This window comes from Hylobates moloch, unplaced genomic scaffold (assembly GCF_009828535.3).
Source record: "Hylobates moloch isolate HMO894 unplaced genomic scaffold, HMol_V3 SCAFFOLD_6, whole genome shotgun sequence".
Lineage (NCBI taxonomy): Eukaryota > Metazoa > Chordata > Mammalia > Primates > Hylobatidae > Hylobates > Hylobates moloch.
This window is the reverse complement of record NW_026652281.1, coordinates 80,758,192-80,771,876: the sequence shown is the minus strand read 5'-3', so window position 1 is coordinate 80,771,876 and position 13,685 is coordinate 80,758,192. Positions and strand designations below refer to the sequence as shown.

The following is a 13,685-nucleotide window of genomic DNA, read 5'->3' as shown; positions in this document are numbered from 1 at the left end:
GGAGTCTGTGCCCATCTCACCCATCTCACAGCCAGCCCTAGGACTTGTGAAGTGCCCCTCTCACCTGCTAACCCAGTACCCACTCCTCACTGCTGGCCGAGAATCCCCTTAGCCCTGTCTGCCCTGGCCGCATCTCTTCCTGGCCACGGGGATAGTCCTTTCTCTGACTAGCGCCTCTACTTCCAGCATTCTTTACCAAGACCTGAGGCACAGACACCTGGTGAGTGAGGCTTCAAGGGAGATGCTCTTTGTCCTGGGAGAGAGATGAGGAACCTGGAGGTGAGAGAGCGAGGGTTTCACAATATCCCAGCAGGGTAGGGGGATTTTTGAACCGTGCACTTCCATTCTATTCTTCTCTGATCCTCAAATTCTGAATTCTCAGCTCTCTCCCCTCTCTTCCACCATCTCCCGCTCCAACAGAAACCGTACCTGCAGCAAGGCACACCTCCTGCCAACTCCTGGTGAAAAGGTACATGCAGGGTCCATGGCTGCCAAGGCTATTCGATATTAACCAAACCATTTGAGTTTGCACTATATGTTGGTCCCTGTCTTAGGAGCTTGGGAAACAGAAATGAATGATACAGTCTCAGCCCTTGAAGAGTTCACAGTTCAGTGTGGGGACAGACAAGGAAATGGCAAATTATAATACAGTATGGATAAGTTTCTATAATAGAAACGGACACAGTGGGATAGCACTCTTATCCCAGCCTCAATTGGACAGGAAGGACAGGAGCCATGGAGCTTCTTTTTTTTTGAGACGGAGTCTTGCTGTGTTGCCCAGGCTGGAGTGCAGTGGTGTGATCTCGGCTCACTGCAGCTCCACCTCCTCGGTTCACGCCATTCTCCTGCCTCAGCATCCCGAGTAGCTGGGACTACAAGCGCCCGCCACCATGCCCGGCTAATTTTTTTGTATTTTTAGCAGAGATGGGGTTTCACCGTGTTAGCCAGGATGGTCTTGATCTCCTAACCTCATGATCCGCCAGCCTTGGCCTCCCATAGTGTTGGGATTACAGGGGCTTTGGTAGCACCTAAAGAAATAATTTTCCACAAGGTGCAGTGGCTCACACCTGTAATCCCAGCATTTTGGGAGGCTGAGGTGGGCTGATCACTTCAGGGCAGGAGTTTGAGACCAGCCTGGTCAACATGGTGACAGAGGTTGCAGTGAGCCAAGATCATACCACTGCACTCCAGTCTGGGCGACAGTGAGACCATCTCAAAAAAAAAAAAAAAGAATTTTCCAGGAAAAAAAAAAAGAGGTTGGTAGGAGTCTTTCAAGCAGTTGGGGTTGCATGAACAAAGGCAAAGAGCAGTCTTCGCAGAGCCAGTGTGAGCATCTGTGTGTACTTAGGGCAAGGAGAAGCAGTTTAGCAGCTGGAGTCTACAGGCAAGGTAAGAGGGAACTCAAGAGACTTTATGTGCCTTATTTAGAGCCTTACACACTTCCCTGGCTGGGTGTGGTCGCTTATGCCTGTAATCCCAGCACTTTGGGAAGCTGAAGCAGGAGGATCGCTTGCATCCAGGAGTTTGAGACCAGCCTGGGCAACGTTTTGATACCCCAGGCATGATGGCATGTGCCTGTGGTCCCAGTTACTTGGGAGGTGGGAGGATTGGTTGAGCCCAGGAATTCAAGAACAGCCTAGGCAACATAGAGAGACCCCATCTCTATAAAAAGTTAAAAAATTAGCCAGGTGTGGTGGCACGAACCTGTGGTCTCAGCTACTTGAGAGGCTGGGGCCAGAGGATCACTTGAGCCTAGGAGGTTGAGGCTGCAGTGAACCATGTTCATGCCACTGCACTCCAGCCTGGGTGACAGTGCAAGACCCTGTCTCAAAAAGAAAATTTTTTTAAAAAGAAAAGAAAGCAATAGTAGGAGGAGCTGGGTGCAGTGGCTCATACCTGTAATCCCAGCACTTTGGGAGGCCAAGGTGGGCGGATCATGAGGTCAGGAGTTCAAGATCAGCCTGGCCAACATAGTGAAACCCTGTCTCAACTAAAAATACAAAAGTTAGGTCAGGCGCAGTGGCTCACACCTGTAATCCCAGCGCTTTGGGAGGCCTAGGCGGGCAGATCACCTGAGGTCAGGAGTTTGAGACCAGCCTGGCCAACATGGGGAAACCCTGTCTCTACTAAAAATACAAAAATTAGCCGGGATGGTGGTATGCACCTGTAATCCCAGCTACTCAGGAGGCTGAGGCAGGAGAATCGCTTGAACCCAGGAATTGGAGGTTGCAGTGAGCCGAGATTGCACCACTGCACTCCAGCCTGGGCCGCAGAGCAAGACTCTTCCTCAAAAAAAAAAAAAAACAAAAAACAAAAATTAGCCAGGCATTGTGTCGCACACCTGTAATCCCAGCTACTCGAGAAGCTGAGGCAGAGACTCAATTGAACCCGGGAGGTGGAGGTTGCAGTGAGCCGAGATTGCACCACTGCACTCCAGCCTGGGCCACAGATAGAGACTCTGTCTCCAAAAAATAAAATAAATAAAAATTAAGCACTTACCATGTGCCAGCACTGCTCGAGGGGCTGGGGTATTGCAGTGAGTGAAACAGAGGTCCTGCTATCAAGAGGTTTAAAAAATTAGCAGGGTATGGTGGTGCACAGCTGTGGTCCCAGCTACTCGGGAGGCTGAGGTGGGAGGATCATTGGAGCCCAGGTTGAGGCTGCAGGAAGATATGATTACGCCACTGCACTCTAGCCTGGCTGACAGAGAGAGACCCTGTCTCGAGAAAAATAAAAAAGACATGAGCCTTGGGTCTAAAGAGTGGAAAGGCTCTTGTCTCTTTTATGGAGCTCTTCCTAACAGTCAGTTTGGAAGATGAGCCCACCCCTCTTTGATGCTCTTGGTTTCTCATGCCTCCCCCTTTTTGTCCGTAGAACATGCCTCAAAACTACTCTTTTGCCACTCTAACCACTTCCGTTTGTGGGGACCTCCTGGTCATGAGCAGCATCATCCCGAAGCCTTCAAAGTGTTCTGGATTCATCACAGGACCCTCCAGCCTCAGCGAGCAAGGACACCACCAGGAATGAAAGCGCTTTAATAAAGAGACAGGGTGTGCCCTGCTCATGTGTGGTTTCTCTGGGGTAGAGAAGCGGGACAGGGGGGCTTTTATTTTTTTTTCTAGATGTGGGTGCTGGATGTGGGCATATGATTGGAGTGTTTAGTTTTTAAAAAAAAAATTTGTGGCCGGGTGTGGTGGCTCACGCCTGTAATCCCAGCACAGATCATGAGGTGAGGAGATCGAGACCATCCTGGCCAACACGGTGAGACCCTGTCTGTACTAAAAATACAAAAAATTAGCCGGGCATGGTGGCACGTGCCTGTAGTCCCAGCTACTCTGGAGGCTGTGGCAGGAGAATCACTTGAACCTGGGAGGCGGAGGTCACAGTGAGCTGAGATTGCACCACTGCACTCCAGCCTGGGCGACAGATCGAGACTCCTTCTCAAAAAATCTTTTTTTTGTGGATACAAGGTCTCACTGTGTTGCCCAGACTAGTCTTGAACTCCTGGCCTCAAATGATCCTCCTGCCTTGGCTTCCCAAAGTGCTGGGATTACTGGTGTGAACCACCGCACCTGGCCTGTTGACACAGATGAGCTCATGGGTCCAAATCCAGCCTCCTGGCCACACTCCAGCACCTTAAGGTCTAGGTCTGTGGCATCTGGCAGGACTCCTCTTCCTTCTGAGGAGCCACCTCTGCCACCACCGTTGGGGATGGGGACACTGAGCTATGGCCTTGCCCCTCTGAGCTTTGGGCTTCATGGCTGTGAGAACATATCACACCCATTACTAGCCAGAAAGCAGTGCAGTAGGCTTTGCTGCGCAGTTTGCATTCAGCAATGCAAATGCTAAATTCATTTTAGCATTTTTAGCATTTGCATTGCTAAATGCAAACTGCACAAAGTTTGGCCATTTATTGGAGCCTCCTGTGGAAGTCAATTCTCATCTCTGAGCCTTAGTTTCCTTATCTGAAAAAAAATGGATTAATAAATGATCCCTGTCCCATAGGGTCCTTTAGAGAGTTAAAAGACATAATTGAGTCAGGCATGGTGGCTCATGCCTGTAATCCCAGAGACACACCGGACAGTATGGCAGGAGGATCACTTGAGGACAGGAGTTCAAGACCAGTTTGGGTAACAGAGTGAACCGCCACCTCTAAAAAGGTAAACAAGTTAGCCAGGTGTGGTGGAGCACACCTGTAGTCCCAGCTGCTCAGGAGGCTAAGGCTGGAGGATCACTTGGGCCCAGGAGGTTGAGGCTGCAGTGAACTATGATGGTGCCACTGTACTCCAGCCTACACTACAGAGACACCGTCTCTAAAGAAAAAAAAACATAGGCCGGGCGTGGTGACTCACGCCTGTAATCCTAGCACTTTGGGAGGCTGAGGCGGGCGGATCACTTAAGGTCAGGAGTTTGAGACCAGCCTAGCCAACATAGTGAACTCCTGTTTCTTTTTTTTTTTTTTTTTTTTTTTGAGACGGAGTCTCGCTCTGTCGCCCAGGCTGGAGTGCAGTGGCGCAATCTCGGCTCACTGCAAGCTCCGCCTCCCGGGTTCACGCCATTCTCCTGCCTCAGCCTCTCCGAGTAGCTGGGACTACAGGCGCCCGCCACCACGCCCGGCTAATTTTTTTTTTTTTGTATTTTTAGTAGAGATGGGGTTTCACCGTGGTCTCGATCTCCTGACCTCGTGATCCGCCCGCCTCGGCCTCCCAAAGTGCTGGGATTACAGGCGTGTCCTGTTTCTAATAAAATAAATTAACCGGGTGTGGTGGAAGGCTCCTGTGATCCCAGTTACTTGAGAGGCTGAGGCAGGAGAATCACTTGAACCCAGTAGGCAGAGGTTGCAATGAGCTGAGATTGCACCACTACACTCCAGCCTGGGTGACACAGTAAGACTCAGTCGCAAAAAAAAAAAAAAAAAAAAGACAAAAAAACAACATAATGCATACAAAATGCTTGCTATTATTGAGATCAGTTTGCCTCACATTCTAAAAGTCCACCCCTTTCTGAATATTTCAGCATCCTTTCAAGTATCCTAAAAATGTTTAATTGCATTTAAATATAAATTTTTATTTTACTTTATTTTATTTTTATTTATTTATTTTTTTTGAGACAGAGTCTCGCTCTGTCGCCCAGGCTGGAGTGCAGTGGCGCAATCTCGGCTCACTGCCAGCTCCACCTCCTGGGTTCACGCCAGTCTCCTGCCTCAGCCTCCTGAGTAGCTGGGATTACAGGCGCCCACCACTACGCCCGGCTAATTTTTTGTATTTTTAGTAGAGACGGGGTTTCACCGTGTTAGCCAGGATGGTCTTGATCTCCTGACCTCATAATCTGCCAGCCTCGGCCTCCCAAAGTGCTGGGATTAAAGGTGTGAGCCACTGCGCCCAGCTTAAATATAAAATTTTAATTAGGCCAGGCAAGGTGGCTCACACCTGTAATCCCAGCATTTTGGGAGGCCCAGGCAGGCGGATCACCTGAGGTCAGGAGTTCGAGACCAGCCTGGCCAACATGGCAAGACCCAGTCTCTACTAAAAATACAAAAATTAGCCAGGCATGGGTGCCTGTAGTCCCAGCTACTCGAGAGGCTGAGGCAGGAGAATGGCTTGAACCCAGGAGGTGGAGGTTGCAGTAAGCCAAGATCACGCCATTGCACTCCAGCCTGGGTGACAAGAGTGAAAAAAAAAAAAAAGTGAAAAAGGACACCCCCAAGGATATAAAACAAGTTCAAATTGGTGGATGGGTCACAGCAGATACGCCTAAAATACTAAAAAGATTGGGGTGGGGGGAAGAAATGGTGTACTTGAATGGATACAAAAATTCTCCAAAGGGGGCTGAATTTTAGGCAAACTGGTCATAAGACAAATTGAAAAGCCAGGCTTGGTGGCTCATGCCTGTAATCCCAGAACTTTGGGAAGTCGAGGAAGGAGGATTGCTTGAGGCCAGGTGTTCGAGACCAGCCTGGGCAACATAACAAGATCTCATTTCTTCAAAAAATTTAAAAATTAGGCAGGCACCGTGGCTTGCACCTGTAGTCCCAGCTACTCAGGACGCTGAGGCGGGAGGATCCCTTGAACCTAGGAGTTTGAGATTGGAGTGAGCTGTGATGACACCACTGCACTCTAGCCTGGCCGGCAGAGCCAGGCCCTGTCTCTAAAAAGAAAGAAATTGAAAGCTGTTTGCCTCCTGCCCAGCAGTGAGAGAAGACAGGTGGCTCCTGTCAGTTTTCTTCCAGCTGGAAGAGGCCCGCAAGGTCAAGCAAGGCCTGGTGGAGAGGTCACTGCGTCCTGGAGTGAGGCTGGTCGCAGGGAGGGCTTCACAGAGGCTGAGCCTAAAGCCAGGCTTTTTGACCTCAGGCCAGGTCCCCGGACACTGCCCTCTGCCCACTTTCGCATTTCCTTTTTTTTTTTTTTTTTTTCCAAATTGTTCCCCTTTCCCCAGCCCTCTCTCCAGAGAAGTGGTCCAGTGCTTGGTGACCACCTCCCCACACCCCATCGGCCCAATTACAAGTGGTGATTTTCTGTTTATTGCTCAAAAACAAGAATTCAGAAGCAAAGGTAGAGAGACTGTGGGTTGGGGAGATGGCAGGAAGGGGGCAAGGTCTTGTCCCAGCTCTCCCCTTCGTCCTTCTTCTGACCCTCCTGGCTGGAGTCAAGCCTAGGGCCAGGGCATCTGGGAGGGGGGTGCCTTCGTGGCCAAGGGAACAGTAGAGCTATCAGGGGCAGTCCTTGAGGGGTGCCCTGGGCAGGAGGGGCTGCAAGATATTCAGGGAGGCAGAGTTCCCCTCCTAGAATCCAAAAGCCAGTAGGGTAGGGGGCAGGCCCCTCGTTTGGCAACCGAGAAGAGGCGGCTTTGGGCGGCAGGATGCTGGTTTATTTACTGTAGGATCGCCAGGGCCATCAAAGCCCCCTCGTGGGATGGGGAGACTATTTACACAGCCAGGGAGGAGGGCAGCCAGGGGGCAGAGACCGGGTCCCATACTTCCCTCTGCCCAAATGAGGAGGGGAGAGGCGTCCTGGGTCCTGCAGCTGTAGTCTTGCGGTTCAGATGGAAACTTCATACTCCCGCGTATCCTGAAGACAGACAGATCAGGTCAGTTGTTGGGGTCTGATAGGGGTGGAAGAGGCAGCCAAATGGGAGGAGGGGCAATGATCCTGGGTTTTAAAGTAACATTGACCACTGGGAGCTGGGGGGCCAGTGAATGTGTTTGGTTCATCCTACAGTGTCGCAAAATGACACAAGAATCTGAATTTCTGGCTTGTCTTGAATAATTGGAAGATCTGCCAATTGTGCCTCAGTTTCGAGTATGGGGTAGAGCCATATTCTTGAGATGGGGCACAAGTGCTCCACTTAGCCACAGTCCTCACCGCTCTCTATTGTCTACACATGGCTTGCTGTGCTCATTGACATGGCCTCTGGGGGCAGCTGAGTTTGAAATTCCCAAGACAGAGATTCCAGAGACCTTGTGAGAAGGTTATGGAGTCCTGGGAGAGCCAAGTGGTGGCTCTTCAGGGGCAGGGGAGGTGCTTACCCCAGCTTCATAGAGCGGGTTGCTGAAGTCCGACTCCACGGTGATGGGGCTGTAGGAGTGGGAGCCCGAGAAGCCAAAAAGGGACTTTCCCTGAAGCCTGGGAAAGGGAGAGGACAGAGGAGCTTATCAACAGGTGAGCCCCTGAGCTCCCCTGACCCAGGCTCCAGTGCCAGGCCTGCAAGACGTCTGCCCCGGCCGGCAGTCCCCAAGCAGGCTACTTACTTGGTGTAGTATATGTAAACGCCACTGCCGAGGACAATGACCAAGCCTAGAGGCAGCAGGATGGCCAGGGCCAGGTTCCCCCCTTCCAGCTGCCGTGATGGATCTGTGGTCTGGGTCACTACAGGAGGAGGAGAGGCCGGTGAGCTGTGGCTGGGCCTGGTCCTGGGCTCTCCCAGCCTCCTGCCCTGGGCCTCAAACCCTGGGCTTCAGCCCTCCAAGGCCTGGCCTCCTGCCCGGCCTCTGCCTTGCCCTCCCGACCTGGCCAGCCTGGGTCTCCACCTGTGCTCTCACTGACCTTCCAGTTTTCGGTTGTCCAGGAGCTCCTCATAGGCAACTGCAGGGAGAGGAGGGGGAGGGGATGGGGTCTGAGCCAGGGAGGGGAGGAGGCTGGGAGGGGCCGGGAGCCCGGTGGGGCTGGGCTGGACAGCCTGGTTCTCTCTGCCCTCTGCTCAGCCTCAACTTTCTCTCTCCCTTGGTGGGGAAGAGAGAGGAGTGACCAGCACAGGGCCTTTGTCCTCTTTCTCCAGACCCCTACAAAGTCAGGGTTCCTGGACAGTCTGAGCCAAACTAGAGCTTGTCAGAGATAGGGAAACTGAGGCCTATTCAGAGAGAGCAAGGGACTTCCAAGCCAAGGCCCCCTCTACTACACCCCTGAGCCAATCCCATGACCTCACATGACCCAGGGCTTCTGGACACACCCATGAGGACGCGAGGCCACAGGAGGAGAACCGGGAGCTCTGTGGGGTCGCCCATTGGTCTCAAATGTGCTACCTGACTCTCCCAGCCCTGTCACTTCCCGGACACTGGTGTGCCCCTCCTGCCCTGTCTGGCCAGGCACCTTTGCAGAGTGGGGGCTGGCTGGTCCACTGGGAGGGGTGGCCGGGCACACAGGTGATGGTGACCTCGCCGATAAGCTCAAAGCCCTCATAGCAGAAGAAGCGCAGAGACTCGCCCGCCTGGTAGTGGTGCTTGTACAGCGTCTGGTAGCCATTCTCGGGAACCCCCGGGTTCAGGCACGGCTCGTACTTCACTGCGGGGAGCATGCCAGTCATGTGCCAGCTGCACTACTGCGCACGGGACAGACGGGCTCTCCCAGGGCTACCCAGCCACCCTCCCAGGGTGTGCCCCAGACTCACAGGCGCATTTGGGGACCCTATCGCTCCACTTGGGTGTGCCTGTGTCCCGGCTGTAGCAGGTGAGCATGGCTGCCCCCTCGAGGCTGTACCCTGGCAGGCAGCGGTACTGGACATGGGAGCCAACGGGGAAGCCAGCATCCGAGGCGGTGCGGTGCCCATTGGCAATCTCGCCAGGGTCAGCACAAGTCATGACTGGTGGCAGAAGAACAAGGTCAGGGGGAGCGAGGGCCTTCAAAGATCAGCCTGGGCAACACAGAGAGACCCCATCTCTACAAAAAATTGAAAAATTAGCCAGGAGTGGTGGCGCACTCCTGTGGTCCCAGCTACTCAGGAGTTGGAGGCGGGATGATTGCTCGAACCCAGCAGGTCGAGTCTGCAGTGAATGGTGACCGCGCTACTGCACTCCAGCCTGGGTGACAGAGTGAGACCCAGTCGAAAAAAATAAAAGAAAATCTCTCGGAAGCCTAGGGCTAGGAGAGGCCTGAGCCTCAGGCCGTTTCCTCTGAACACCTCTGCACACACACGCACTTCCCACCAATTCCTCAGAAGGAAGAGAGCATGAATAGGAAAAACTTAAAATGCAGTGCATTTATTTTCAGACCAGAATGACAGGCTTATTTTTTTTCAAAATTCAATGTATGTTATATTTCAGGCTTCATTTAAAAAACAGTTTGCTTGGGGAAACCCCAAGCCCCTATCCTGGGGTAAAATTCAAAATATTTAACCACCATACCAGAGCATACCCAGCCAAATCCCAGCAGGGTGAGCCCAACATGGCTTGTCATCTGTGGAACAGCAGCTGCCCTCTTTAGAGGGGGCCCAGCTCTCCTGTCCCCAGTATTCTCATTATGCCCAGCCCAGTTCACTAACATACACTATCTGCCTTCAGGCGTTTGAGTTTACAACCCTGTTGTGAAGGAATCATAATCATAGCCATACACTGCCTGCCTTCAGGCGTTTGAGTTTACAACCCTGTTGTGAACGAATCATAATCATAGCCATTTCTTGTATATAAGCCTGAGCTACGTACCCTGCTAAATGTTTTACAAATATAATTCTGTGTGTGTGTGTGGTGTGTGTGTGTGTGTGTGTGTGTGTTTGAGATGGGAGTCTCGCTTCTGTGTGTGTGTGTGTGTGTGTGTGTGTGTGTGTGTGTGTGTGTGTGTTTCAGATGGGAGTCTCGCTCTGTCACCCAGGCTAGAGTGCAGTGGCGCATCTCGGCTCACTGCAACCTCTGCCTTCTGGACTCAAGAGATTCTCCTGCCTCAGCCTCCCGAGTAGCTGCGATTACAGGCATTCGCTACCACACCCAGCTAATTTTTGTATTTTTAGTATAGACAGGGTTTTGCCATGTTGGCCAGGCTGGTCTCGAACTCCTGACCTCAGGTGATCCACCCACCTCAGCCTCCCACAGTGCTGGGATTACAGGTGTGAGCCACCACGGCTGGCCCCAAATATAATTCTTTGTTTTGGAGATGAGAACTTGCTCTGTCACTCAAGCTGGAGTGCAGTGGTGAGATCACGGTTCACTGCAGCCTCAAACTCCTGGGCTTAAGCAATTCTCGCACCTTAGCCTCCTGAGTAACTGGGACCACAGCATATACCACCATGCCTGGCTATATTTTTTATTATTTGTAGAGACAGGGTCTCACTATCTTGCCCAGGCTGTTCTCAATCTCCTGGGCTCAAGTGATCCTCCCACCTTGGCCTTCCAAAGCACTGCAATTTCAGATGTGAGCCACCACACCTGGCACAAACATAATATTTAATCCTGATTATCCTGAGAGGCCAATGTCACTGTCATCTCCCTTGGAGCCCAGGGCTCAGGGCGGTCAAAGGACTTGGCCCATGGTCACTCAGCCAGGGAGTGGCAGAGCGGGAATCTGCCCAGGGTCACAGCCATGGAGCACTGGACAGGGACTCAGAGATGTGGGTCCTGGCACACCTTCAGGCTCAATCTGCTGCCTTGGGCAGGTTCCTCCTGAGCCCGAGGCAGCGGGGCCAGCCGAACTCTCAGCCCCATCCAGGCCTGATATCCTGTGAATCCTTCCAGGGGTGGGGAGCTGTGTCCAGCCCAAATCTGGCTACCTGAAGCTTCTCCCCTTGGTCCCACCATTGCTTCAAGATGCCACATGGAACTACAGCCCCACATCCTTGGGGATGGCTTCCCAAAATTTGGAGAAAGTAACCAGCTGCCATTCCTTTCTGCTCTTCAATTTTCTTTTTCTTTTTCTTTTCTTTTTTTTTGAGATGGAGTATCACTCCCGTGGCGCAGGGTGGAATGCAATGGCACAATCTCAGCTTACTTCAACCTCCACCTCCCAGGTTCAAGCGATTCTCCTTCCTCAGCCTCCTGAGTAGCTGGGATTACAGGCGTATGCCACCACACCCAGGTAGTTTTTTAATTTTAGTAGAGACGGGGTTTTGCCATGTTGGCCAGGCTGGTCTCGAACTCCTTATTATTATTATTATTATTATTTTTTTTTTTGAGACGGAGTCTCACTCTATCGCCCAGGCTGGAGTGCAGTGGCGCAATCTCGGCTCACTGCAAGCTCCGTCTCCCGGGTTCACGCCATTCTTCTGTCTCAGCCTCTCCGAGTAGCTGGGACTACAGGCGCCCGCCACCACGCCCGGCTAATTTTTTGTATTTGTTAGTAGAGACGGGGTTTCACCGTGGTCTCGATCTCCTGACCTCGTGATCCGCCCGCCTCGGCCTCCCAAAGTGCTGGGATTACAAGCGTGAGCCACCGCACCTGGCCCTCGAACTCCTGACCTCAGGTGATCCACCGCACCTGGCCCTTTCTGCTCTTCTAAAAGATACACACTCCCCGCTCCTTAAAATGTCACCTCCTCTGTGAAATCTCCTGCCCCAGCCCTGAGAAAATTAGCCCACTGCTCTCCCCACAGCCCTTCGCCACGCCCAGGGCAGCATGCGCCCTGTGAACTTTCCATCTGCGCTTCACAACCTGAGTCCTACTCCGCCGATGGGGAAACCAAGGCTCAGAGATGCTAAGTGCCTCGCCCAAAGTCACCCAGTGATCACCACCCTGCGTATCCCTCCCAGACTGCGAGCTCCGTAAGAGTATGGAGTGGCTTGAACCCCCTTCTCCTAACCCCAACCCAGCACGGGGCTTCAATGATGGCATTCAAATAAACCAAGTGCTCTGACAAGCCTTGGTCCTAGCAAAGTGGCTCTCTACAATTTCAACTGAGAGGACTGCGGGATTGGGGCGGGGCGTAGAGCAGGAAGGTGGAGCCAAGTGTGGACGCGGGGAGCCCAGTGGGAATCTGGTCGGAGCCCTTTTAGGGGCCAAACTCAGACGCCGCAGAGGAGGGGTCAGGAGGGGACGGGGCGGGGCCATGAGAAGAGGAAACAGGAACCGAGCCCAGGTCGGTGCAAGAAAGAGGGATGCAGCCCGGAGAAGATGAGAGGGAGACCCAGAGGCGACAGTTTCGGGGAACCGGGCGGAGGAGTGAGAGCTAAAGGGCATAGGGGCAGGCCTTGAAGAAGATCCAGGAAGGACCCCGAGCGAAGGGATGGAACCCAGAAAGCACGGGGGCCGGGACAGGACAGGCTGGGGGCAGGGCCGAGGGGACGCGAGCGGGGCCGGCTCACTCTTTTGGCAGGCGGGCGGCGCGGCGCTCCAAGACAGGTCCCACTGGCAAGTGAGAATGTCGGAGCCTAGCAGCTCGTAGCCAGGCTCGCACTGGTAGGTGAGCACCGTGCCCCGGATCAGGTCCCCGTGGGATGCCGTCCTCCAGCCCCACTCCGGAGGTGGCAGCTCGGGGCAAGTGTCGTTCCTCGGGACCTCTGCAGGGGAGGGAGGGCGAGTTCGGAGGCTGCATTTTAACTCCGGGCTCCCTTCCAGCCTCGGAGGCTTTGCTCTGTGCCCCCTCCCGGGATCTGTCTCTCTCTCTCTCAGAGACAGGATTTCCTGTCGCCCAGGCTGGAGTACAGTGGTACAAGCATAGCTCATTGCAGCCTCAACCTCCTGGCTTCAAGCAATCCTCCCGCCTCGGCCTCCCAAGGCCCTGGGATAACAGGCGTGAGCCACCACGACCGGCCACCTCCCGGGATCTCTGGCCTGCCCGACTCCTGCCCATCCCGGGACTCTATCCCTCAGTACCTTTGAAGTGCAATACGAAGCCCTGGCCCAGGCCTGGATTTGGGGGCCCGGGCGGTGCCTGAAACTGCAGTGTGAGGTCGGGCCCAGAGGAGAGGAGGCGGCGGCGCGGTTGAGGTCCCCGCAGCTGGGCCAAGACTCGGGCGCTGGGACCGTCCCCGTCGAACAGCGTCAGCATGTCCCCTTCCCGCACATTCAATCTGCAGGGGGTGAGACCAGACAATAGGGCGGGGCTGCGACTGGCCCCTCCCATCCAGCTCTGCCCCATCCTCAACTCTGCTCATTGGTAGCCCCTCCTACTCACCAGCCCCGCCCATATTCTATCCCAGGTCTGGCACCGCCTCTGTTTTGACCAATCATGGTTTCTCCTATGCTAGTGCCTCAGGGTTCCCCTATTCTATGGCACCTCCCATGTCCTACTACCCAATCCCTAAGCTTGCTCATTACTAACTCCGCCCACTGTCCAGTCCCTCCTCCAACACCATGGGATCCACAGCCTAGCCCAGCTCCAGCTCTGGCCAATCACAGACCAAATTCGCTACCACCCTACACAACTCTAGGCCCCACCTGAGTACCTGCTTTGAAGCCAAGCCCACTTCAGCTTCTGTGCCGTCTCATGACCCTCTCATACCAATTCAGCTCACTGGATTCTCCCTAGACCTCCCCAACTTGCTGGTG

General features: G+C 53.5%; 2 protein-coding genes across 5 annotated transcripts in view; both read right to left on the bottom strand.

The window, feature by feature from the left end:
• Nucleotides 1-2,981: 2,981 nt before the first annotated feature.
• Nucleotides 2,982-3,433, bottom strand: LOC131383822 (putative uncharacterized protein encoded by LINC00269; the record flags this gene model as incomplete). The annotated part of the gene is made up of 1 exon (XM_058440905.1): nt 2,982-3,433. A coding segment is annotated over one exon (315 nt), but the record flags the coding sequence as incomplete, so codon positions are not given.
• Nucleotides 3,434-6,497: 3,064 nt separating this feature from the next.
• SEZ6L2 (seizure related 6 homolog like 2) overlaps nt 6,498-13,685 on the bottom strand; it is a 29,226-nt gene continuing 22,038 nt past the window's right edge. For 2 of the 4 annotated variants that reach the window (XM_032155714.2, XM_058440903.1), the window contains 8 exons: nt 13,011-13,207; nt 12,500-12,694; nt 8,884-9,075; nt 8,586-8,777; nt 8,043-8,081; nt 7,748-7,865; nt 7,526-7,622; nt 6,498-7,067 (listed from right to left, as the gene is read on the bottom strand). In XM_032155714.2, coding sequence (XP_032011605.1) covers nt 7,038-7,067; nt 7,526-7,622; nt 7,748-7,865; nt 8,043-8,081; nt 8,586-8,777; nt 8,884-9,075; nt 12,500-12,694; nt 13,011-13,207 — 1,060 coding nt within the window. In that variant the 3' untranslated portion in view covers nt 6,498-7,037. The remainder of the gene's footprint in view (nt 7,068-7,525; nt 7,623-7,747; nt 7,866-8,042; nt 8,082-8,585; nt 8,778-8,883; nt 9,076-12,499; nt 12,695-13,010; nt 13,208-13,685) is intronic. The other 2 variants (XM_032155715.2, XM_058440904.1) reach the window with 2 other exon arrangements.